This window comes from Callionymus lyra, chromosome 14 (genome assembly GCF_982586985.1).
Source record: "Callionymus lyra chromosome 14, fCalLyr1.hap1.1, whole genome shotgun sequence".
NCBI classification, from domain to species: domain Eukaryota; kingdom Metazoa; phylum Chordata; class Actinopteri; order Syngnathiformes; family Callionymidae; genus Callionymus; species Callionymus lyra.
Genome location: NC_141831.1, coordinates 4,995,914 through 5,020,853, shown reverse-complemented (window position 1 = coordinate 5,020,853; position 24,940 = coordinate 4,995,914). Strand labels below are relative to the sequence as shown.

The 24,940-nt window shown below is 38.2% G+C and overlaps 4 protein-coding genes across 4 annotated transcripts; 2 read left to right on the top strand and 2 right to left on the bottom strand.

Moving 5' to 3' along the window:
• The first annotated feature begins 1,901 nt into the window (after positions 1 to 1,901).
• LOC148065782 (claudin-like protein ZF-A89) lies at positions 1,902 to 2,534 on the top strand. The gene has a single exon (XM_087808182.1). The coding sequence runs from the start codon at positions 1,902 to 1,904 to the stop codon at positions 2,532 to 2,534; it is 633 nt and encodes a 210-aa protein (XP_087664308.1).
• A 2,675-nt stretch (positions 2,535 to 5,209) lies between these two features.
• On the top strand, positions 5,210 to 6,069 carry LOC148065781 (claudin-4-like). The gene has a single exon (XM_087808181.1). It carries the CDS (start codon positions 5,210 to 5,212, stop codon positions 5,840 to 5,842), a length of 633 nt encoding a protein of 210 aa, XP_087664307.1. The 3' UTR covers positions 5,843 to 6,069.
• Positions 6,070 to 10,400: 4,331 nt separating this feature from the next.
• On the bottom strand, positions 10,401 to 11,042 carry LOC148065780 (claudin-4-like). The gene has a single exon (XM_087806814.1). The coding sequence runs from the start codon at positions 11,034 to 11,036 to the stop codon at positions 10,401 to 10,403; it is 636 nt and encodes a 211-aa protein (XP_087662940.1). The 5' UTR covers positions 11,037 to 11,042.
• Positions 11,043 to 14,253: 3,211 nt separating this feature from the next.
• On the bottom strand, positions 14,254 to 15,166 carry LOC148065779 (claudin-4-like). Its single transcript, XM_087806812.1, has one exon. It carries the CDS (start codon positions 15,111 to 15,113, stop codon positions 14,466 to 14,468), a length of 648 nt encoding a protein of 215 aa, XP_087662938.1. The 5' UTR covers positions 15,114 to 15,166; the 3' UTR covers positions 14,254 to 14,465.
• Between the last annotated feature and the right edge of the window lie 9,774 nt (positions 15,167 to 24,940).

The window sequence follows — 24,940 nt, the reverse complement described above, 5'->3', positions numbered from 1 at the left end:
GAGAGATCTAGCAACAGACAGATCTATCAACAGAGAGATCTAGCAACAGAGAGATCTATCAACAGAGAGATCTAGCAACAGACAGATCTAGCAACAGACAGATCTAGCAACAGACAGATCTAGCAACAGAGAGATCTAGCAACAGACAGATCTAGCAACAGACAGATCTAGCAACAGAGAGATCTATCAACAGAGAGATCTAGCAACAGACAGATCTAGCAACAGACAGATCTAGCAACAGACAGATCTAGCAACAGAGAGATCTAGCAACAGACAGATCTAGCAACAGACAGATCTAGCAACAGAGAGATCTAGCAACAGAGAGATCTATCAACAGAGAGATCTATCAACAGAGAGATCTAGCAACAGAGAGATCTAGCAACAGAGAGATCTATCAACAGAGAGATCTAGCAACAGAGAGATCTAGCAACAGAGAGATCTATCAACAGACAGATCTAGCAACAGAGAGATCTATCAACAGAGAGATCTATCAACAGAGAGATCTATCAACAGAGAGATCTAGCAACAGAGAGATCTATCAACAGACAGATCTAGCAACAGAGAGATCTATCAACAGAGAGATCTATCAACAGAGAGATCTAGCAACAGGGAGATCTAGCAACAGAGAGATCTATCAACAGAGAGATCTAGCAACAGAGAGATCTATCAACAGACAGATCTAGCAACAGAGAGATCTATCAACAGAGAGATCTAGCAACAGAGAGATCTAGCAACAGAGAGATCTAGCAACAGAGAGATCTATCAACAGAGAGATCTATCGCAGAAGAGCCAGAACGCAAAGATCTCACAAAATGGTGGATCTTGATAGTAGAATATTCAGGTTAACGCCTCTAGTCAATTGAACATGTAGGATTGGTCAGTAACTGTAAACACTTGATTCTAAGATGGCCGCCGTGGAAATTCACCGAAGGTTGTTTTTGTCTTCTAGAGAGAATCTGTTCCCAGAGACTTGCTGGGAATCTGGGATTGTTGTGTCAAGTGTGTGAAAGGCTTTATCTGACCTGTGCCTGTGTTGCAGTGAATGGATGCAAGACAATGATTATTTAATATGAATTAAATATGAGAGATTATCAAGTGATTATTTGAAATGTGTGTTAAATCTAGATGATTGATTACAGTAAAGTTGTCATGTTCAAAATAAAATCAAACTTAAAATTCGAATGTAAACTGATTTAATGTGAGGAAATAATCAGTCAAGATTCTCGAGTCTCTGATGATTGACAGGAGCTCAGGTGTAAATAAACATATAAATATAATGTTTTTATTCAACACTCTTTTCTAAATGATATTTGTATTGTTGTCCAGCAACTGTACTTTGACAATAAACACATTATATTCTATTCTTAAATGTTATTTTTATGCAACACACAGTTTTTTTTAGAATGTGAAATAAACATTTTAAAGTTCCTTTTTATATGTAGTTATTGAAACAGTGAAGACATTCATTATTAGATACGAAGACATGTTTTTTCACATTTAAAGCCTAAATATTAGGAATTTAAAACTGATTTTGGATTTAAAACTGGATGATTAACATTCATAAAATAAACATATAAAGATAATAGTTTATGTTAATATTGTGTTTTATTTCTTGTGTAAAGACACAATTGATTATTCATTTAAATGTAAAAAACAATGATTTCATGTTTAAATTGTAACAAGTGTCTGTGAAGTTCTTCTGACACTCGAGTCTCTGATGATTGACAGGAGCTCAGGTGTTGTCAATTCCACCGACGGGGCGAGGACCAATCAGGAGGCTCGGTGAGACTCGTCCAGGAAGTGAAAGCCGAGCGTGAAGCTCCAGCGTCTTCAGACTCTCTCAGCTCCAACACCAGCTCCAACACCAACACCAGCTCCAGCCACCAGCTCCAGCCATCATCATGCCGTCTGCTGGTCTCCAGATCTTCGGGGTGTTCCTGAGCGCCGTGGGCTTCCTGGGCGCCATCATCACGTGCGCTCTGCCCATGTGGAAGGTGTCGGCGTTCATCGGGAACAACATCGTGACGGCTCAGACCTACTGGGAAGGTCTGTGGATGACCTGTGTGAAGCAGAGCACCGGGCAGATGCAGTGCAAGGTCTACGACTCCATGCTGGCTCTTCCTCGAGACCTGCAGGCCGCCCGGGCCCTCACCATCATCTCCATCCTGCTGGTGCTCATGGGAATGTTCCTGGCCTTCGCCGGAGGGAAGTGCACCAACTGCATGGAGGACGGGATGGCCAAGAGCAGGGTGGCCCTGGTGGCCGGAGTCTTCCTGGTGGTGGGAGGCGTTCTGTGTCTGATCCCCGTGTCCTGGTCTGCACACGAGGTCATCAGGAACTTCTACAACCCCATCCTCGGCGACGCTCAGAGGAGGGAGCTGGGCGCCTGCTTGTTCATCGGCTGGGGGTCTGCAGGACTCCTGGTGGTGGGAGGAGGTCTTCTCTGCTGCCAGTGCCGGAGGAACAAGGACGACAGATATTCCGCCAAATATTCGGCTCCACGCTCGGCAGCCAGTGAGCGCGCTTACGTCTGACCTTTTATTTAACCTGCTTTTAACACTTTATTAAAGTTTTTAACTCATTTTAACACGTCTCTGTTCATTGTGGTTCAATAGCTATGCTAGTTGAATGTTGCTAACATGGGAAGCTACTTAACTGCTAACATGGGAAGCTACTTAACTGTTTTAAACCTGGATGCTAACTGTTAGCACTAGCTCAGAGATGCTACATTGAGTTTAATGTTTCCATTAAAATTTAAAACATGGATGTATTTGCTAAAAGTAATTTGATTCTAAAGGGTAAGCATAGCTTTAACTTTATGACTAACACTTTCATGTTTATCTTGAAGTTTTTGACTTAATATAAGGAAGTTTTTAACTCGGACATTGTCTCTGTTGGATTTCAATAGCTATGCTGGTTTAATGTTAACAAGGGAGGCTAGTTTCTCTAAAAACATTGTTTGAATCTAAACCAGTGTGAGCAGAAGCAACAACCTGGATTAAGTTAGCCATGTTGTGAAGCAGGCTAAGGGCTAGCTAGCTGTTAGCACTAGCTCAGAAATGCTACTTTGACAAATGTTTCCATTAAAACTCTGGAAATGATGTTGGCTATATTGGCTAAAAGTCTGTTTTGGTTTTGTTTTTTTCCCAATAGCTATGCTATTTCAATGTTGCTAACGTTGGAATCTAGTTTCTTAAATGTTAACGTGTTTGCAAATGCACAAGTTTAAATCTAACCTATTGTGTAAAAAGATTGGTTGAGCTTTAACTTATTTCTAACACTTTCATGTTTATCTTAAAGGTTTTGACTGCTAAACATTGTCTCTTTGTTAGATTTAAAAAGCTATGCTAGTTCAATGTTGCTAACCAGGCAGGATCATTTCTTTTAAAAAAAAAAAAAGGTCTTTAAATATAAATCAGTGTGAACAACTGCAGAAGCAATAGCCTGGATTAAGCTAAATTGGCTGTGAAGCAGGTGAAATGTTAGCTGTTAGCACTAGCTTAGAAATGCTACATTTTTAAACCAAAGGACTACGTCACAAAGTGAAGCTGATAACTGATACTAATTCCTCAAAACAATTTTCAATTGTTCAAATAAAACATTTTAAATGTCGCAAACACTTTTAAATGAGGAATCAAAGGAAGCTGACCGTTTATGCTAATGCTATGCTATTTCCTAAATACTCAAATACTTCTGTTCTTTTTTGCATTTTTAATGAAGACTTCCACACATGTTTGGATTGAGATAAAGAGAACGTTAAATACAGAATCTTAGTGTTAAAATAATATAATTTAAATGGTAAAATATATATTTTTATGCTGAGATCAAAGAACAAACGCCTCAAAGTGAAGCTGATAATCCTCAACGCTCATCACTAAACACTGCAAATGTGTTTCCTGTCTCTCTGGTCGAACATATCCAGGCTGACATTTTCCATTTTTTAATGCTATATGTTTATGCATTTAAGACTTTAAGAGATCAAAGGACAACACAACAAAGTGAAGCTAATAACTGATGCTAATTCAACGACTCAATGTGTTTCCTGTTTCTGAGAGATATTTGAGCTCATGTTTTCCATTTGAATGCTTTTACCTTGTTTTAGCCTTTAAGATTGAATTAAAACTGATTATCAACACACTTTAGGATTAAGAGGATGTTAAATACACACATTTTTAATTGTCGCACATGCTCAAAGGACAACGCAACAAAAAGCGGAGATTATAACTGCTCATTCTTAAAGTTAATTCCTAATATTTTTCCTATTTTCTCTCTGGTCGGAGATATAGGAGCTTTTATTTTGATATTTTGTGTTGTCTCTGGGTCAAAGTGACCCGAGGGCCCGAAAACAAATTGAGGTTGAGGTGAACGACCTCCACCACTGCATATGTATTCATGGAAGGTCGTTCAACTTGACATTTGTTTTCTGGCCTTTGGGTCACTTTGACCCTGAGATAACAAGGCTTAAAAATAAATAAAAATAAAACCTTCAAATTTGTTTTCGGGGCCTTTGGGTCACTTTGACCCAGAGACAACACAAGAGTTAAAATAATATAAAAATAAAACCTTGACATTGATAGTTCTTTTCGGGGCCTTCGGGTCACTTTGACCCAGAGACAACACAAGGTTTAAAAATATATACAAATAAAGCCTTGACCTTAACATTTGATTTTGGGCCTTGGGGTCACTTTGACCCAGAGACAACACAAGGGTTAAAAATATATATAAATAAAACCTTGACGTTGATATTTGTTTTCGGGCCTTCGGGTCACTTTGACCCAGAGATAATACAAGGGTTAAAAATATATAAAAATAAAACCTTGACCTTGACATTTGTTTTCGGGGCCTTCGGGTCACTTTGACCCAGAGCTAATACAAGAGTTAATGAAGTTCTTAAGGAGTATCTGAGATGATAAAAGGTCATGGAGGATTCGTTTCTGCTCAAAGTTCTCTGATGCAAACGAGACCGAAGTTTCTTCTCTGGTCCATAAATCGTGGCGTGTTTTTATCAAATCCTTCTGTCTCCAGGGAGACCTGCTGAGCCACAACAGAGCTTCTGTGGGAGAGAAACCCTCCTCCTCGCCCCCCTTAACCCCCAGTGATTGATATGAGGGTCCGTCTAGAGGAGGGAGCGCCCGGTGGTCCCGCGTATATAAAACCCTCCGGGGCCGGCACAAGAAGCCCACAGAGCAAGCGGCACATCGTCCTGGTCATGGCGTCTCTGGGGCTTCAGATTCTGGGCGTGGGTCTGGCCGTCCTGGGCTGGATGGGGAACATCCTGATCTGCGTGCTGCCGCTGTGGAAGGTGTCGGCCTTCATCGGCAACAACATCGTGGTGGCCCAGACCATCTGGGAGGGTCTGTGGATGACCTGCGTGGTCCAGAGCACGGGCCAGATGCAGTGCAAGGTCTACGACTCCCTGCTGGCGCTGCCGCCGGACCTGCAGGCCGCCCGGGCCATGGTGGTCATCGCCATCCTCTTCTCGCTCTTCGGGGTCCTGCTGTCGGTGGTGGGGGGGAAGTGCACCACCTGCGTGGGCGACCGGAGCGCCAAGGCCCGGGTGGCCATCACCGCCGGCGCCTTCTTCGTGCTGAGCGGCGCCCTGTGCCTGGTGACCGTGTCGCTGCCGGCCAACACCGTCATCAAGGACTTCTACAACCCGCTGGTGCCGGACGCCCAGCGCCGGGAGCTGGGGGCGTGCCTGTACCTGGGCTGGGGGGCGTCGGGGCTGCTGCTGGTCGGCGGCGCCCTCCTCTGCTGCCAGTGCCCGTCCAAGGGGGAGCGTTACGCCGGCGCCAAGTACTCGCCGCCCAAGTCCACCACGCCCGGGAAGGAGTTCGTCTGAGACGCTGCAGGCGAGACTTTTAATCCTCGACAAACCTGTTCTTTTTTTTACCTGTAACTGTAACAGAAGCCATTACGTGTGTCATGTGACTTTTGTTTGGTCGAACAATAAACGTATTTTTGTCAACATTTCTTTTTTCATTTTGTCGATATTTTTTGTTGAAATTTCGTTTTTTTTTTAAGCATTAAATAGTTCTTTTTTTATTCTTTAAATTCAATAATTACATTGAAATGTTGAATTTGTTTTCTTTAAATTGTAAAAAAAATTACAATATTTTACATTTTTACACATAAAGTTTAATATTATAATTCCAATAATTCAAAAATGTATTTTCTAAATTCAATATTTCTCCATTTGTAGTCTTTTAAATTCAATATATAGAGATTATTGTGACACCAGACATTACCAACAGAGCACCGAGCTACTTGACGTGGTCACGTGATCATCTGTGCGTCACATGATTGGATGAAAGTTTAATCGAGTAGCTTTAAAAAATATGATTATTAAATAAATTATTGAAAAAATATTGAATTCGGAAAATGCATTTGAAATTATTGGAATTAGAACATTAACATGTATTTTATGAATTATTGTATTCAATTTTTAAGAATATAACTTGTCAATATGCAAATCAATTATCTAAAAAAAAATTAAAAAAATGAAATGCTTAAAAACATTTTCAAAATATATAGACGTTCTGATGGCACTGATATACTTTCAAAAATGTGTTTGTGGTATCCCTGTTTTGTCTCTGGGTCAAGGTGAACAACCTCCACCACTGCATATGTATTTTTGGAAGCCAGGGAGGCCGTTGACCTTTGACCCAGAGACAACAAAAGGAATACCACAAACACATTTGATTTCGAGGTCTTCGGGTCACTTTGACCCAGAGACAACACAAGGGATACCACAAAAACATTTTTTTTCAGGGTCACCTTGACCCAGCGATAACACAGGGGATACCACAATCACATTTGGTTTCGGGTCACTTTGACCCAGAGACATCACAAGGGATACCACAAACACATTTGTTTTCGGGGTCTTCTGGTCACTTTGACCCAGAGACAACACAAGGGATACCACAAACACATTTTTTATCGGGGTCTTCGGGTCACTTTGACCCAGAGACAACACAAGGGATACCACAAACATAATTGTTTTTGGGGTCTTCGGGTCACTTTGACCCAGAGACACAAGAGTTCCATTGAAGAACAAACCAGGTTTAAACTAAAGGGTCCGACAACAATTCTTTCCTTCGAGTCTATTTGTCCTGAGAAAACAGCAGTTATTTGAGTTGCAAAGGTTATTAAAACACACATATTTGTAAAGTACACATATTTGTAAAGTACATATATTTGTAAAGTACACATATTTGTAAAGTACACAAATCTAAACATTACATTCAGAAAACGTTCCTGAATTACATTCAGAAAACGTTTGTTTGTTTGTTATTGATTTGATCAACAACCACTTGTTAACAACACATTCTTAACAACACATTATTGTCGTTACTTTCATCTTGTTTGTCGTCTTCAAAGTTATTGATTTTACTTTTTTGGTCACTTTTTATTGTGTTTGTACATTTAATCCTACTTGAGAAATAAGTAAAAATAAATATATTCAAAGATAAAAATGTGGAATTTATTTCTTCACGTTTCCTTTGATCCATTAAACCATGGAGTCTCTTAGTATTGATGTCATATTTAAACATTATTTTGTGTTTTTGTCAATTATCTATTTTTTACACAACTATTTTTTAATTCTTTCCTAAGTCAGATCTCTTATTATTATCATTTTATTTTACATTTTCAGTTCAGAACATGTTTTTGGTGATGACAGTGTAAACTAAAATAATTCGATAAATAAAATACAATTTTGTCAATAAAATACAAAAAAAATGTAAAACAGACTATTAACTATTACTATTAAATCAAAGTTGCATAAATAAATTAAACAATGAATTTATAGTATAAAATAAAATACATTAAATTAATTAAATAAACAAGATCTAACACTGGATCTGTTACTACACTCAGTCTGGTTCTACTCGAGGTTTCTGCCTGTTAATAGTTTGTCACTGATGCTTTTCCTGTTCTTTCATAAAGTTTTATTTAAACTGCAAATTGTTGCATAACTGTTGTGATTTGACTCCGTAAATCAAATTAAAAAAAAATGAAAAAAACACATAAAATAACCATAAAAAACAAGATTTTCGGTGCGAGTCGTTGGAAAACAAGCGTCTCAGAGTCTCGCGCTCGTGGAGCGACTATTGTGACGTCACCGTGATTTAAACCCGCAGACAAAAGAGGTGAAATATATCCTCCTGACACGTCCTGGCAGATGTTGCTGCTCCAGGGTTGAGCGTAAATAATCCTGAACGTGTGGACAAAGGTTTCTCAGCAACACTGACGACTCGTCGTCTTCTTCTCGTTTAAATCACTCGTTCAAAGAAACTTTTTTTTATTCTCAGCAGAAACAGAGAGTTTCCCTCAAGTCACTCCCTGGCATTCCTGAATTCCTCATGTCGGGGGAGGAGACGGATCGACCTGCAGGACCCGGACCAGAGGCTTCAAGACCAGAGGCTTGAAGACCAGAGGCTTCAAGACCAGAGGCTTGAAGACCAACTTCAAGACCAGAGACTTGAAGACCAGAGGCTTCAAGACCGGAGGCTTGAAGGCCAGAGACTTGAAGACCAGAGGCTTCAAGACCAGAGACTTGAAGACCAGAGGCTTGAAGACCAGAGGCTTGAAGGCCAGAGACTTGAAGACCAGAGACTTGAAGACCGGAGACTTAAAGACCAGAGACTTGAAGAACAGAGACTTGAAGACCAGAGACTTAAAGACCAGAGGCTTGAAGAACAGAGACTTGAAGACCAGAGACTTGAAAGCCAGAGGCTTGAAGACCAGAGGCTTGAAGACCAAAGACTTGAAGACCAGAGACTTGAAGACCAAAGACTTGAAGAAGACAAGAGACTTGAAGGCCATAGGCTTGAAGACCAGAGACTTGATGACCAGAGACTTGAACACCAGAGACTTGAAGACCAGAGACTTGATGACCAGAGACTTGAACACCATGAAGTCAAGACAAAAGGTTTATTGTTTTCTACAGTTTAAAAAAACAACATCATTAAAATCATTTTTTTTTAATTTTCTCTAACAAACATTCAAATATTTTCTTATTTTGTTTTACATACGTTTAGACAAATATTTCTGATTATGACAGAACGACATGTTATCAGCAAACATGTGTAAGAAATGAATGATTTTACACAGGAATCAAGTAACAGCAAAAACAACAAAGGACCCAGAACAGAACCCTGAGGGACTCCACACAACAGACCTCATTTGATTGACAGATACACTGAAACTGAAAGGTTTGACGAGAACCATCGTAACACAGACACACTTCTATAAAAGCGCTACAAATATAATTACTTAAGTACTTACTTAGTTACTTACAAACGGAGAGAAAACACACGTTTAAAAAAAATAGAAGGAAATTTTGCTTTTAGAAAAAAAAAATTGAGCAACAAAGAATGAAAACTTTTTAGAAGGTTTAAAAATGAGGGACATCGTAACAATCACACAAATTAAGTTTTATTGCTATTTGATTATTTTTTTGTAAAACTACATATTTTGAACAATGAAAAAATATGCATAAAAATGTAAAAAATAGGTTTTTCCATTTTTGACACATTTGAAGGTAAATTTGCTTCTTATTCAGTTGAAAAAAAGGTCAGAAAAAGTTTCTTCAAACAAAAAGAATAAAGAATTAAAGAAAAAAAAAGTTTCTTGACACAAAATTAATAAAATAAAATAAAGTTTCTTTAATCTAAAATAAAAAATAATTAAATTTAAAAAAAAGTTTCTTTAATCTAAAATAAAAAATAATTAAATTTAAAAAAAAGTTTCTTTAAACAAAATTAATTAAAAAAAATGTATTTAATCTAAAATGAAAAATAATTAAATTAAAAAGGTTTCTTCAAACAAAATAAAATAAAAAATCTTCAAAATGAAAAAAAACAAAAAATTAAATAAAAAGGTTGCTTTAAACAAAATAAAAAAAATTCTTCAAACAAAATAAAAAAGAATTAATAAAAAAAATGGCTTCAAATGTAATAAAAAGCAATTAATTTTAAAAAGTTGCTTCAAACCAAAATAAAATAATTAAACATATAAAAAGTTGCTTCAAACCAAAATAAAATAATTAAACATAAAAAGTTGCTTCAAAGAAAAGTAAAAATGGAGTAAAAAAAAAATTGCAAATCAAACTTTCAAAGAAGTTTTTTTAAATGTTTTGAAGGCTTTTTTTTTTCTTGAATCCACTTTGAACAAACGCTTTTAAGAACATTTTCTTTTCAAGTCAAATAAAAAAAAAAGAAGTATTTTTGGCATTTTCTATGATTAAGGTGAAAAAAGTTTTGAATTTTCTTCTTGAATCTATCGTTTCTTTTTCATCTTTTCTTCGACGACATGAGAACGAAACGAACATAGAAACACATTTAAAATCATGATTTCTTCGTTGGAACGATGATTTCAAAGCATAAACGTCTGGAGTCTCACACGTAGTCCACGTTGGACGGGACGCTCCGGACCGGCGCGAACTTGGCGGCTCCGTAGGGTCTTGGCTCTTTGGGGGGACAGTTGTTGCAGAGGATCCCGCCCCCCAGCAGCAGCAGCCCCGCCGCCCCCCAGCCCAGGTAGAGCGCGGCCCCCAGCTCGCGCCGCTGCGCCGCCATCACCAGGGGGTTGTAGAAGTCCCGGATGATGGCGTGGGCCGACCACGAGACCGGGATCAGGATCAGCAGCGCCGCCACCACGAACACCACCCCGGCCGCGATGCACGCCTTGGCCTTGGCGGTCTCGTCCTCCATGCAGTTGGTGCACTTCCCCCCCGCCACGGCCACCAGGACCCCGAACACGCCCAGGATGACGGCCACGATCACCATGGCCCGGGCGGCCTGCAGGTCCTGGGACAGAGCCAGCATGGAGTCGTAGACCTTGCACTGCATCTGGCCCGTGCTCTGGACCACGCAGGTCATCCACAGACCCTCCCAGATGACCTGGGCCGTCACGATGTTGGCGCCCACGAAGGCGGTGACCCGCCACATGGGCAGGGCGCAGGCGATGATGGTGCCCAGCCACCCCACGAAGGCCAGGAGGACTCCCATGAGCTGCAGGCCCTGAGACGCCATCAGAAGAAGAAGAGTCGTTTCCACGGCTTCGCCCGCTCGTCTCTGGCTCCGGATCCCGGGACGCCCGGACCTCAGACTCTCAGGGTGGAGTTTCTGGGCCGCGGGACAAAGGGGGGCGACTGAGACCTGATACCCAGAGAACTGGACTCATTGTTCTCTTGTGGACCTGCTTTGTTACCTGAAGGACGGATTGGACGCTGAGAACAATGGCTGCAAACACACACAACCACTATCTCACACACACACACACACACACACACACACAATCTCACACACCCACAATCTCACACACACACCCACTATCTCACACACACACCTGGGCGCACACACGTCAATACTCGACAACAAAGGTTAAGTCCTCGAGCAAACACACGAAACCACCTCAAAGTGTCTCGAGAGTTTCTGACCAGGAAGAGTTTTATTAAACCAAAGTGTTCACTTAATTTATAGTACTATTTAGAGCGTATCTTTGAAAGTATTCAAACTTAAATACTTCTAATAAGATCTTATCTTTGAAAGTATTCAAACTTAAATACTATTTAGAGATTATCTTTGGAAGTATTCAAACTTAAATACTATTTAGAGATTATCTTTGAAAGTATTCAAACTTAAATACTATTTAGAACTTATATTTGAAAGTATTCAAACTTAAATACTATTTTGAACTTATCTTTGAAAGTATTCAAATTTAAATACTTCTAATAAGATCTTATCTTTGAAAGTATTAAAACTTAAATACTTCTAATAAGAGCTTATCTTTGAAAGTATTCAAACTTAAATACTATTTAAAACTTATATTTGAAAGTATTCAAACTTAAATACTATTTAGAGATTATCTTTGAAAGTATTCAAACTTAAATACTATTTAGAGATTATCTTTGAAAGTATTCAAACTTAAATACTATTTAGAACTTATATTTGAAAGTATTCAAACTTAAATACTATTTAGAACTTATCTTTGAAAGTATTAAAACTTAAATACTTCTAATAAGAGCTTATCTTTGAAAGTATTCAAACTTAAATACTATTTAAAACTTATATTTGAAAGTATTCAAACTTAAATACTATTTAGATATTATCTTTGAAAGTATTCAAATTTAAATACTTCTAATAACATCTTATCTTTGAAAGTATTAAAACTTAAATACTTCTAATAAGAGCTTAACTTTGAAAGTATTCAAACTTAAATACTATTTAAAACTTATATTTGAAAGTATTCAAACTTAAATACTATTTAGAGATTATCTTTGAAAGTATTAAAATTTAAATACTTCTAATAACATCTTATCTTTGAAAGTATTACAACTTAAATACTTCTAATAAGAGCTTATCTTTGAAAGTATTCAAACTTAAATACTATTTAAAACTTATATTTGAAAGTATTCAAACTTAAATACTATTTAGAGATTATCTTTGAAAGTATTCAAATTTAAATAGTTCTAATAAGAACTTATCTTTGAAAGTATTCAAACTTAAATAGTTCTAATAAGAACTTATCTTTGAAAGTATTCAAACTTAAATACTATTTAGAGATTATCTTTGAAAGTATTCAAATTTAAATACTTCTAATAAGATCTTGTCTTTGAAAGTATCCAAACTTAAATACTATTTAGAGATTATCTTTGAAAGTATTCAAATTTAAATACTATTTAGAGCTTATCTTTGAGTATTCATCTACAATCTGAAGTATTATGAGACGACGTTCTACTCATACAAGTAACACAAAAGTACTGACAGTAAATCTGTTGAAATAAAGTGTTTAAGGAACAGGAAGTGGAATTAATGTATAAGAGAAATAGTGTTGATGGTAACTTAGTGTATGTACATATTTAAAGAAGTAATATGTAGGTCATATACTCTGTCATTTTATATATTGCGTTATATTGAGTGATATTAAATTATTTGAAAAATAATAGGCATGTTGTATAATTGTACTTTTTGAATGAAATTTTCAAAAACATATTAATGTCGTTTACATATGTTTTATGTAAAATTAATATATTTAATTTGATATTATTGTTATATTAAGTAATATTGTGTTGTATTATATTATTTTAAATATAATAGGCATGTACTATTATTGTGCTTTTTAAATGATATGTTCATAAACATATTAATGTAGTGTATATATATATGTAATGTAAGATGATAATGTATTATAAGATATCATGTTATATTGTTGTTTTTTATATTCATTTTTTTAACTATATGTTAATTAAATATTATAAGGAAACTTTTGTGTCTATAAATATATATATATATATAGACAAAGTGGAGTATAAATATAATAATATATATATATTTATACTCCTCATTTTACAACTCAAACCGCAGTGTTTTCTTCTCTTTTTTTCTTTATTTTTATTTGTATGTTTTTCTTTTGAATGTTAAAATAACAACATATTTGATTCATTCATTCACATTATTATGTGTCATTATTCTTCTACAATCATTCATTTTCTCAGCATCATCGTTTATTTGTAAAAACACCCATTTGCAACATTTACTTTTTGTTTATTGTTGTTTTCAAATAAAAAATCAAACCGATTATGGTGAGAAACACAATCACAGGAACGTCAGCAAAAGACTTCTAAAGCAACTCCCAAACAAACCTATAAATGATTTATCTTTGTTTATATATATATATAAATTGTAAAAAAAATATATATATAAATTAATATTTAAGACAGTAAAAGAAAACAATGTGGATCAGGGGTCACCAGAATTCAAGTCTGGGGGGGGTCTTCCTACAGTTTTTTTTCTGGACTCATTTGATCCAAAAATTTTATTTATATCTTGTTTCTTGTGTGGTTTCACTGCTCATTTTTTTTTTTTTTTTGTCTTATTTTATTTGATAAATATGTCTGGAGGCCTGACGTACAGTCGAGAAGCTGTTGATTCTTTAAAGACACTCTAATGACGACTCTACTGCGACTCTACTGCGACTCTACTGCGACTCTACTGCGACTCTACTGCGACTCTACTGCGACTCTACTGCGACTCTACTGAGCCGAGAGATGAACGACAGAATCAAACCCCCGTGGGTTCGGACGTACGTTGGTTCTTCCCTTCCTGCCGTTTGTTCTCCGCCGCACCCAAACCTGCCGGACCGGAAAGACCGGCATCGATAGCGGCTTTTGAAGAGTCGCGAGTCTGTTTTTTTTTCTTAAATCCACCCTTTCTCACAGAGTCGTGAAGGAAAAAAAGAGAGAAAATCTTACATTTAGCAAAGACGTTTTATTTACAGTTTCTCAAACACGTGATACAAAACAAAAAACCCTTGAAATACAAACGAGAACGTTGGGAGTATTTTATGTACAGTCTGTGCTGGCGCTTCATCCCGGGCGTGGTTCAGGTGAAGCACCTGCCGACGCGAGCACCGACAGTGTCCTTGAGAGGGATCAGGTGGAAAAAAAAGGTGGTTCCGGTCTAAACGTAATCCTTGCCGGACGCCGGGGCGGAGGCCTCGGACCGTGGGGGGGCCTTGTACCTGGCGGTGTAGGACCCCTCGTCCTTGGGGGGGCAGTTGCAGCACAGCAGGCCGCCGCCGATGAGCATGAGCGCCCCCGCGCCCCAGCCGATGTAGAGCGCGGCGCCCAGCTCCCTCTTCTGGGCCTGGACCATCAGCGGGTTGTAGAAGTCCCGGATGATGGTGTGGGCCGTCCAGCACACGGGCACCAGCAGCAGGACGCCGGCCACGATGAACATCACGCCGGACGCCACGCCCACCTTGGCCTTGGACGCCTCGTCCTCCACGCAGTTGGTGCACTTGCCGCCGGCCACCGACAGCAGGATGGCGAGGACGCCGACCACGATGGCGACGATGGTGAGGGCGCGGGCGGCCTGCAGGTCGGAGCTCAGCGCCAGCATGGAGTCGTAGACCTTGCACTGCATCTGGCCCGTGCTCTGGTGGACGCAGCTCATCCAGATGCCCTCCCACGACGTCTGCGAGGTCACGATGTTGCTGCCGATGAACGCCGTCACCTTCCACATGGGGATGGCGCAGACCACGATGGCGCCGATCCAGCCCACGATGCCCAGGGCGGTGCCCAGCATTTGCAGCCCCGCGGAGACCATGACGGGCGCAGAGAGAGAGAGAGACGAGTCCTGGCGAGAAGGTGCTGAGAAGATGAAATGGGGCCGGACTCGTGCGGCGCCGGTACATATGAGGGCCTCCCCCGAGGAGGGGGGAGGAGCCGACAGGTGTGGCTCCCTCACCTGTCGGCGTCAAACCTGTTTATCGTCCAAACCGTCTCGACAAGTCATACATTTAAACTCAACCTTTATCCAGTGAGTTCCTTTAAAAATAACATGTTTTTAAAATCCATGTGGTTTCTCCCCCGACCCCGGTTTCACCTGAGACCACAGGGGGGGGGGACACCTGTGTGGGGGAGGGGTCGGGGGGAGGGTGACTCACCTTTCGAATAACAATGCCGTGACTTAACATTTGACCTGACCATATATGGTCTTTCCTCCTCTGACGCTCGAGTCACAGATTCCACCTCAACTCACTGATAAAATAGATTTTAATTTTCTTATCAAAACATTCATTAAACTTGTTTAAGAACAATTGATTTTTAACTTTTATTTAAAATATGAAATCCTCGTTATTTATTGTTCTGTGATTGTTTACACAGTTCAAAATAGAGCAAATAAATCACAACGTTTTGTACTTATTGATGGAATTAATTTATATTTATTGTCAAGTTTTGAATTGATCTTGAAAATGTGTTAATGTTGCCAATAAAATAACATTATATTATACAATATTAATGACTATTAAACTTTAAAAAAAAACTTAAACCACAGTTTGGATAATTCTAGAAACACTTTTATAAGAGTAAAACTATAAGTGTTGAAGAAAACAGATGAAAATATTAAATAATTGAGATAACAGGAACAATTTTAACACATTTTTTTCAGAAACATTTTCTAAATTAGTTTTTAGATTAGTTTAAAAACGTATTTCTTAAATTACAAATGATAAAAACAGATTTTAAGCTAACATGCTAACTAGCTTGGATGCTAAACCATTGAATCTAATGCACGATCCTCACAGGAAGTAAGCGTAGAAAATAAAAGCACGAAAATATTAGCATCCGCCAATGATACTGAACTAAAATATTCAGTATGTATTTAAAATGTGACCCTGGACTTGTAGAGCATATAATATATATTAAACTTCAATAAATATATTAGCAATTATAATGTTTGTGACGGAAATAATTTGTAGCTTTAACGGTTGTAGCAAAACAGGAAGTAAAAGTATAACCATTAAAATATATTAACATACAGTAGTTGTTTACTAGAGTATTATAGAAGAAATAGTCGCTGTTGGTGAGTTAAGTACATTATCATTGGTATTTATTTTTAACTTTTTTTTATATAAGCGTACAAACAAACAGACACACACACACACACACACACACACACACCCACACACACACACACAGACACTCACACTCACAGACACACACACACTGATTCTTTTCATGTCAGATCAGAGTAAAAATGTGTCAGAGATCATCAAAGAAAGTCATTTATATCAGGCGACATGTTGGGGCTTCAGAATAAAAGCTCGAGTCATCTCAGGTCGTCTTTGAAGGAAACGCTCGCGCTTCATGTTGTGATCATCACACTGAGGATTCATTGTCTACGTGACACACACACACACACACACACACACACACACACACACACACACACGCAGTTTGTGTCGTAATTCAAAGGATGTTTGAACACATCAAGTGATTCGTCACTGTCGTGTCTGCGTGTCATTCCTCAGTTCTGCCTCCAGGGGGCGGCAGAGACTTCTGTCACTCACGTTTCTTTTCTTCTCATCCTTTCTTCCTTCACTATATCATTTCAGTGTGACATATTAAACACACACGTTTGGATCTATACTGGTCTCTTAAACACCTGAATGTTTTTTTTGTATCACAACAATAGCCTTAGATTTAGAAGTTGAATTATTCAGATTAAATCAAATTAAAACAATTTATTTTCCTGTTTTCAAAGCATCTTTTAATAAATTAAAAAAAAGTTCCTTTCACTCAAGGAAGTCGTTCCCTGACTCAGCGAGCACAGAGCTTTGAACCGTCTCGCCCATAAATCTCCGAAGAGCCATTAAATCCAAGGACCAAAGACTTCAGAACTAGTTCCCCATCAAAAGTCCTTCTTTAGAGCCGGGTCACGTGACTGGTTCACCGCTTTTTAAACACGCGTGATTGGACAGAGAGACACAAAAAAAACAACCTCTAGTTTTTATTTGAAACCGCCAAATCGAACATGCAAAAAAAATCCCATGATGCACTGCAAAAAGTGCATCCAGGCACCGACGAGATAAAAGTCTTCAGGACGAGGGACCTGATGTTAAATAACTGTTGAAACACTTTATCTCAGGGATGATGAAATGTTTGAAAACCACCGTCTCATTATCTTTCTTTTTATCTTTTTTTTTCACCCGCAGAGAAGAACTGGGTCAACATGTGTGACACCGATGATGACAACTTTTTTATTTTTTATTTATACATCCTTATGGTGGTTCGGCTTCATTTAACCCGAGCGAGGAGCTAAAAAAAGATGTTTTTAAAACATTCAAATTGAAGATGGTACCAACGGTGCAGCTGCTCAGAGACGTGACAGTCGCTGACCTGGTTCTGAGATGATTCACCTTTAGAGTCAGATACGGGCCAGATTTTATTCTTCATGCAGGATCGTAAAGCAGGAGATAAGCTTTTAGGAGAAGGGCCTCTGAGACCTGGCACACATCTTCCTTCACGTCATTGCATCACAAAATATAGATTCTGAAGCTCGTTGTGAGTTTTTTCAGGTGAAGCTTTTTTTTTAGGAACAGATCGACCGGATTTAAAATGTGTTTTTCCGTCAGTTTGCCTCGAGGCTCTTCAACAGAACCATCAGAATTCAGAACCAGGAGCTTCAACAGAACCTTTATAATTCAATTTAAACCGACTAAACACAATCACGCGATGTTTGATTCAAGCTAGCTGCTAGCTGCTAGCTGCTACACATATATACTTGTTACTACACTATCACAACACCAGAGTCAAGTACTGGACAATACTACACATATATACTTGTTACTACACTATCGAAACACCAGAGTCAAGTACTGGACAATACTACACATATATACTTGTTACTACACTATCACAACACCAGAGTCAAGTACTGGACAATACTACACATATATACTTGTTACTACACTATCACAACAACAGCGTCAAGTACTCGACAATACTACACATATATACCTATTACTACATTATCGCAACACTAGAGTGAAGTACTCTACAATACTACATATATATCCTTGTTATTACACTATCAAAACACTAGAGTCAAGTACTCAACAATACTACACATATATACTTGTTACTACACTATCACAACACCAGAGTCAAGTACTCTACAATACTACATATATATCCTTGTTACTACATTATCACAACACCAGAGTCAAGTACTGGACAATACTACACATATATACTTGTTACTACACTATCACAACATTAGAGTCAAGTACTGGACAATACTACACATATATACTTGTTACTACACTATCACAACACTAGAGTCAAGTACTCGACGATACTACACATATATACTTGTTACTATACTATCACAACACCAGAGTCAAGTACTCAGCAATACTACACATATATCCTTGTTACTAGCAGCTAGCATGCTAACTGTAGCTCAAGCAGCAGGAAGGAAAGAGGAAGAAAAACACGCGTCAATAAAGGAGAACAGTATATATACAGTAGCTCTGGAGTTCTTCCAACATCTGTGTTTCATTCTCTGACTCAGATGATTATTCGACACAAACAAGCCTCCAATAAAAAATGAAACATTAACACCTTTGTGGTCGTTGAACCTTGACCCAGAGACAACACAAGGGATACCTTGAAAAAAAACGTTTGTTTTCGGGGGTCAACTTGACCCCTGAGCTAAAACTAGGGTTGTAAAATAATAAAAAAAATAATTCTACTTTTTGTTATAACAATTATCTAATTAATACTAATTCAACCTTTCAATGTGAAACACATATTTGACAGTAATTCAATTATTTAATTAATTATTCATGCTTTAAAGAACTCAACAATCATTTCAATATAAAATTCTAAGTTTTAAAATTTTACATGTTAAATTCAACCAACCAAGAATTAACAAAAATCTGTTCATACAATATATTACGATACAATTATACTATATAAATATATATACAGTGATACTGCAGTAACAAGGATATATGTGTAGTATTGTCCAGTACTTGACTCTGGTGTTGTGATAGTGTAGCAACAAGTATATATGTGTAGTATTGTCCAGTACTTGACTCTGGTGTTGTGATAGTGTAGTAACAAGTATATGTGTGTAGTATTGTCCAGTACTTGACTCTGGTGTTGTGATAGTGTAGTAACAAGTATATGTGTGTAGTATTGTCCAGTACTTGACTCTGGTGTTGTGATAATGTAGTAACAAGTATATGTGTGTAGTATTGTCCAGTACTTGACTCTGGTGTTGTGATAGTGTAGTAACAAGTATATATGTGTAGTATTGTCCAGTATTTGACTCTTGTGTTGTGATAGTGTAGTAACAAGTATATATGTGTAGTATTGTCCAGTACTTGACTCTGGTGTTGTGATAGTGTAGTAACAAGGATATATGTGTAGTATTGTCCAGTACTTGACTCTGGTGTTGGGATAATGTAGTAACAAGTATATATGTGTAGTATTGTCCAGTACTTGACTCTGGTGTTGTGATAGTGTAGTAACAAGTATATATGTGTAGTATTGTCCAGTACTTGACTCTGGTGTTGTGAAACTGTAGTAACAAGAATATATGTGTAGTATTGTCCAGTACTTGACTCTGGTGTTGTGATAGTGTAGTAACAAGTATATATGTGTAGTATTGTCCAGTACTTGACTCTGGTGTTGTGATAGTGTAGTAACAAGTATATATGTGTAGTATTGTCCAGTACTTGACTCTCGTGTTGTGATAGTGTAGCAACAAGTATATATGTGTAGTATTGTCCAGTACTTGACTCTGGTGTTGTAGTATTTACAGACCACATGACTCTTGAAGAAGTCGTAACTACTTTAATTTGTTTTTCAAACCAAAATATGTCCAAACATCAGCTTTAAAAGCTTCTGAACTCACTGTATCCTCTCGTCCTCAGTCATTGCCAGGATCTCGATGGATTGAATTGCTTCGTCGGCTGTGGAGGACGTAATGACTGCTGCCATCTAGTGACCAGAAGTTTATTGTGAATAAGAATTTCAAATTAATGTATATTAAACACACTTTATTAAGCTGTAAACCATTAAATGACTTAAATAAAGGATCAATACAGTATCGTGAAAATAAATGTTGCATTAAAATCGTTGTATCGATATTTTCTAACAGCCCAGACTTCATTGGTAATTCATTCTGCTTTTGTTTTTAAGTGTTTAAGAGGTTTTACTCGTGGTACAACTTTATGGTTCTGGTCGACATGGACTAAATAAAACATGACATGAACCTCATGGAACCTCTGACATCTTTTACAACAGGTGTTGCAGGAACCGTCGCTGCCACTGGGAACCAGAGCAGATAAGGTCGGACCGTCACACAAACATCTCGGCGTCCGAAGAAGAGCCGCTGCCGTCTCACCTGTAAACATCGGGTCAATGTTTAATCCGTGACTGAAACTCATTTAACGACTCCAGTGAATAATCAAACTAACAACGAGCAGATTCTGATTCACTCTCTGTCAACAGAGAGAACTTGTTTAGTTCGATCGGGAAGTCGTAAAAACACGATGACGTCGAATAAACACGAAACACGAGACGTAAAAATACCAAAAATAAACTCATAAACCTTCAATCTCTCTTTTATTTCTGTAATATTTGGGAGGAAAACTTGTCCAGTGTTATAACCGATGAAATGCATCGTGGGATTTGTAGGAGGAGTTGTTTTTAATAGCGAGCAAAGAAAGTAAAATTGATTTTTGTTTCTGACGACTTTGAAATATCTCCAGCAGAAAGAGGAGTCATCAGTCGTGGTGTGAGAAAATATGGATACATCGATATATACTGAGTAATTACACAATACTATAGAAATATTCAACAGTACTGTATCAATTTTATTCATATTTTTTTGGATTATTTGTATTCAAATAAGTGTGTTTACAATAAAAAAAGAAATGTAAATGTGTATATATATATACATATACATATACATATACATATACATATACATATACATATACATATACATACATATATATTTTTTATTAACAACACGCAAATATTCATGGCGTTTGTTCATTTTTGTGTAGCAATTAAACTTCTGGCCTCTAGATGGCAGCAGTCTTTACGTCCTCCATAGCTAGCTTTACGTCCTCATAGACTGAGGACGAGAGGATACAGTCGTGTCCAGCTGCTTTCAAAGCTGTTTTAAGGGGACACATTTTGTCTTTCAGTTCTATTTATTCAACTAAAAGATAGTTGAACAAGTTTCCTCTAAAATTGGTAAAAATGTGTATCAAAAAATATCCTAGTGTCGTGATCTGAATGTATCGAATCCTATCCTAGTGGTCATTAGCTGTTATTTTGTAGCTCAAACTCAGCAGAACATCAGGTTCAAGTCTCTGTTTGACAAAAATTCCAAATATTATATAAAGCCAGTTATTATCACAGTATTGTTTATTCATCGTCACACAAAACAAGAGGAAACAAATGTCATAAAACCAAGGTTAGCCGCGAGGAAGGTTTCAAACGACCTGACAAGAGAAGAACAGAAGCTCCTGCACTTTGTTCATTATCATCTGTACGACTTCAAACAGACAAATGTGACGACAAATGAGATGTTTTTTTGTTGTGTCGTCGAAACTCTCGGCACCAGAGATGTGGGTCATGAGCGAGTGTCGAACATGTTTCCTCGACTGATAGACGTCATCCAGACATCCAAGGTTCAGATCCTTGTCCACGAGTCACGTGATCCGGTGATTCATCGTCGTGATTGAAAACACTTCAGAATAAACAACTCAACTGTTATTAAAACCAGGTGAAAATCCATGTTCAATGTCAACAAATTTCCCCCTAATCTACAGAATGTTTAAATACAAGCACGAGATCTTCATCGACCAATGCGTGCAAAAGTTCACCGTCTGACACCATGAAATACAACCAGATAAAGTGATTTATTGTTCATCAATGTGTAGGAAGGAAATGAACGTGATTGATAAAGAACGATGAATGAATATTAGTGGATTTATCTTTCAGCAGAAGATTATATCAACTTATTGTAACTGGAGATGAACACGTCAGCATTTTTGTACTTTGTTCCACCTTTTTTTATGTCACGTCCAGGGTCAGATAATCCATAAGTGTTAACCATAAGTCAAGCAATAGTACCACGTTTAATATCAACAACACAGTCCAAGCACTGGCAAATAAACAGGAACTAAAGCACTGGCAAATAAACAGGAACTAAAGCACTGGCAAATAAACAGGAACTAAAGCACTGGCAAATAAACAGGAACTAAAGCACTGGGAAATAAACAGGAACTAAAGCAATGGGAAACTGAGGCACGTAAATATAAAAAAGGTCAAAAGAAGATCCGAGAAACGACCACGAACGATATATGTGTCGATTATTTGCAGGTGAGTTTCAAGACTTGATCGAGCTGGAGAGAAGACAGGAAGTGAAAGAACAACAACAAAAATGTGCTGTGTCTCAAATCGTGCCCTTCTCTAAGTGCACTGCTTCACAGTACACTGTAGGACAGTGCACTTACTTGCGCAGTGCTCAAATGTTGACAGTGTAGTACTGTCTCAAATCAAACTCTGCTGCTACACACTTACAGGAAATGACTCGACAGCTTCTTCTTCTACTACCTTTTAACACTGATCAGCCAGTCGTTGAAAGTTATTAAGTTGTGTTTCATTGTGTAACTGTTGTTGTTGTGTTGTTTTGTGGTAAAATTAGTGTTTTCTCGAGACATTTACGTCAGTATCTGCTCAGAAAATGCGTCGTCAGTGACATAGCTTCAGTTTAGCTTCAGTTAAGTTTCAGTTTAGCTTCATTTTAGCTTCAGTTTAGTGTCAGTTTAGCTTCAGTTTAGCTTCAGTTTAGTGTCAGTTTAGCTTCAGTTTAGCTTCAATTTAGCATCAGTTTAGTTTCAGTTTAGCGTCAGTTTAGCTTCAGTATAGCGTCAGTTTAGCTTCAGTTTAGCGTCAGTTTAGCTTCAGTTTAGCGTCAGTTTAGCTCCAGTTTAGCGTCAGTTTAGTTTCAGTTTAGCTTCAGTTTAGCTTCAGTTTAGCTTCAGTTTAGCGTCAGTTTAGCTTCAGTTTAGCTTCAGTTAAGCGTCAGTTTAGCTCCAGTTTAGCTTCAGTTTAGCTTCAGTTTAGCTTCAGTTTAGCTTCATCTACGTCACTAAGATGGTGGACGTTGAGGGTGGAAAGTGTCCAATTGATCCACACTCAATGTTCTTGCCAACTGAGTGCTCATAGTGCACTACATTTTCGCACACTGCTCATGCGGACGCGCTTGTATACTCAAAATATTTAGTGTAATATTAAGTGTGTTAAGTGATTTGGGACACACCGCTAAAGTGAAACATAACGTTCATTTTGTCCTTGTTTTGTAAGTATTTTTCATCTTTTTCTTTGTCCCTTCTTGCTTTGGGCCCCTCACAATAATGTGGCCCCATAGCATACTTATTGATGGTAAGTGCGACAATATTGTCTACATTATGTGAATTTCTATTTAACAGTGTTGAAGCTTGACAGGCTGTTGTTTGTAATCTGGAATAAAAAAGATGCAGTAAAATGAATTCTATGATGGACGTGTCATGGTGTAGCTTCATGCTAAGATCGACAGTTGAGTTCTGTAGATTTTTAATTTATTTGTCTTCAGGTTTATGATGCAGGTTAATTATGAACGAAAACGAAATTTAAAATGTATAAATCACAAGGTTATACACTTTTGAATTTGACACTGCATGTGAGTAACATCCCTCTCAACAACCCTCTCAGTAACGTTGACGTGTACAGCTCCCGTAATGCTTTGCCGCCCAGCCAACCGCTCACACTTTTTTACACAGAATTTAAATACGGTATTGTCGCGACAACTCAGTCGTCTTTAAATACAGTGTGTAGAAAGGCATCATGGGAGTTCATTGATTGGTTGGCACCATAAGTACATAACTTATTTAAACATGTAGTAACGTGTGCAAATAAAAAATCAGAGAAGCAGCGAGAACTTAGAAGGTCGACCACGATATGGCTAAAGATCACTGGGTATAGTTTGGCTCGTGTTTCATATTTTGGCTGCTTTAAGTTTAAAAGCAGATTCATTTTGAATTAATCATCATAATCGTGATTCAAACCACCCCACGGCTGCCACACCCTGTTTCGATCCCGTCGACGTATGTGTCGTAAATCTCCGCAGATACTACAGTATCTCTGTCGACAGCTTTGCTATCAACCGAAGTGAGACTTCGACATGTCTGCTCCGACAATCCTTCCAACTTTGTTTTTCCTCGATCTATCCGGACGACACCGACATGTTCCAGTCGATCCCCCCTCGCCGTGGTCACCCATCAACCACATAACTCGCTGCTCTCTGGCCGATCATTGACAGCAATAAACGCGACACACCCAGCGCTACCATGGTCAAAAGGTTAAGCCATAAAAATACTCCATTTGAAAAACGCACCCCCCCACTCCTAGGTAGTAAAGGAGGCCAAAGCCTCCGACTCTCCCGATTGGCTTAGGACGGGGAGTGATGTCATCGTGGAGGAGGGTCAGTCTCTAAGTAATAAAACAATATCACGATAAGCCTCTTCGACGCCTTAAGAACTGCAGGAGACGGACGACAGCCAGTGAGTGAGTCGGTCG

Coding starts and splice junctions, on each gene's coding strand:
- LOC148065780 (XM_087806814.1), bottom strand. CDS start 11,036: ATGGCGTCTCAGGGCCTGCAGCTCATGGGAGTCCTCCTGGCCTTCGTG.
- LOC148065781 (XM_087808181.1), top strand. CDS start 5,210: ATGGCGTCTCTGGGGCTTCAGATTCTGGGCGTGGGTCTGGCCGTCCTG.
- LOC148065782 (XM_087808182.1), top strand. CDS start 1,902: ATGCCGTCTGCTGGTCTCCAGATCTTCGGGGTGTTCCTGAGCGCCGTG.
- LOC148065779 (XM_087806812.1), bottom strand. CDS start 15,113: ATGGTCTCCGCGGGGCTGCAAATGCTGGGCACCGCCCTGGGCATCGTG.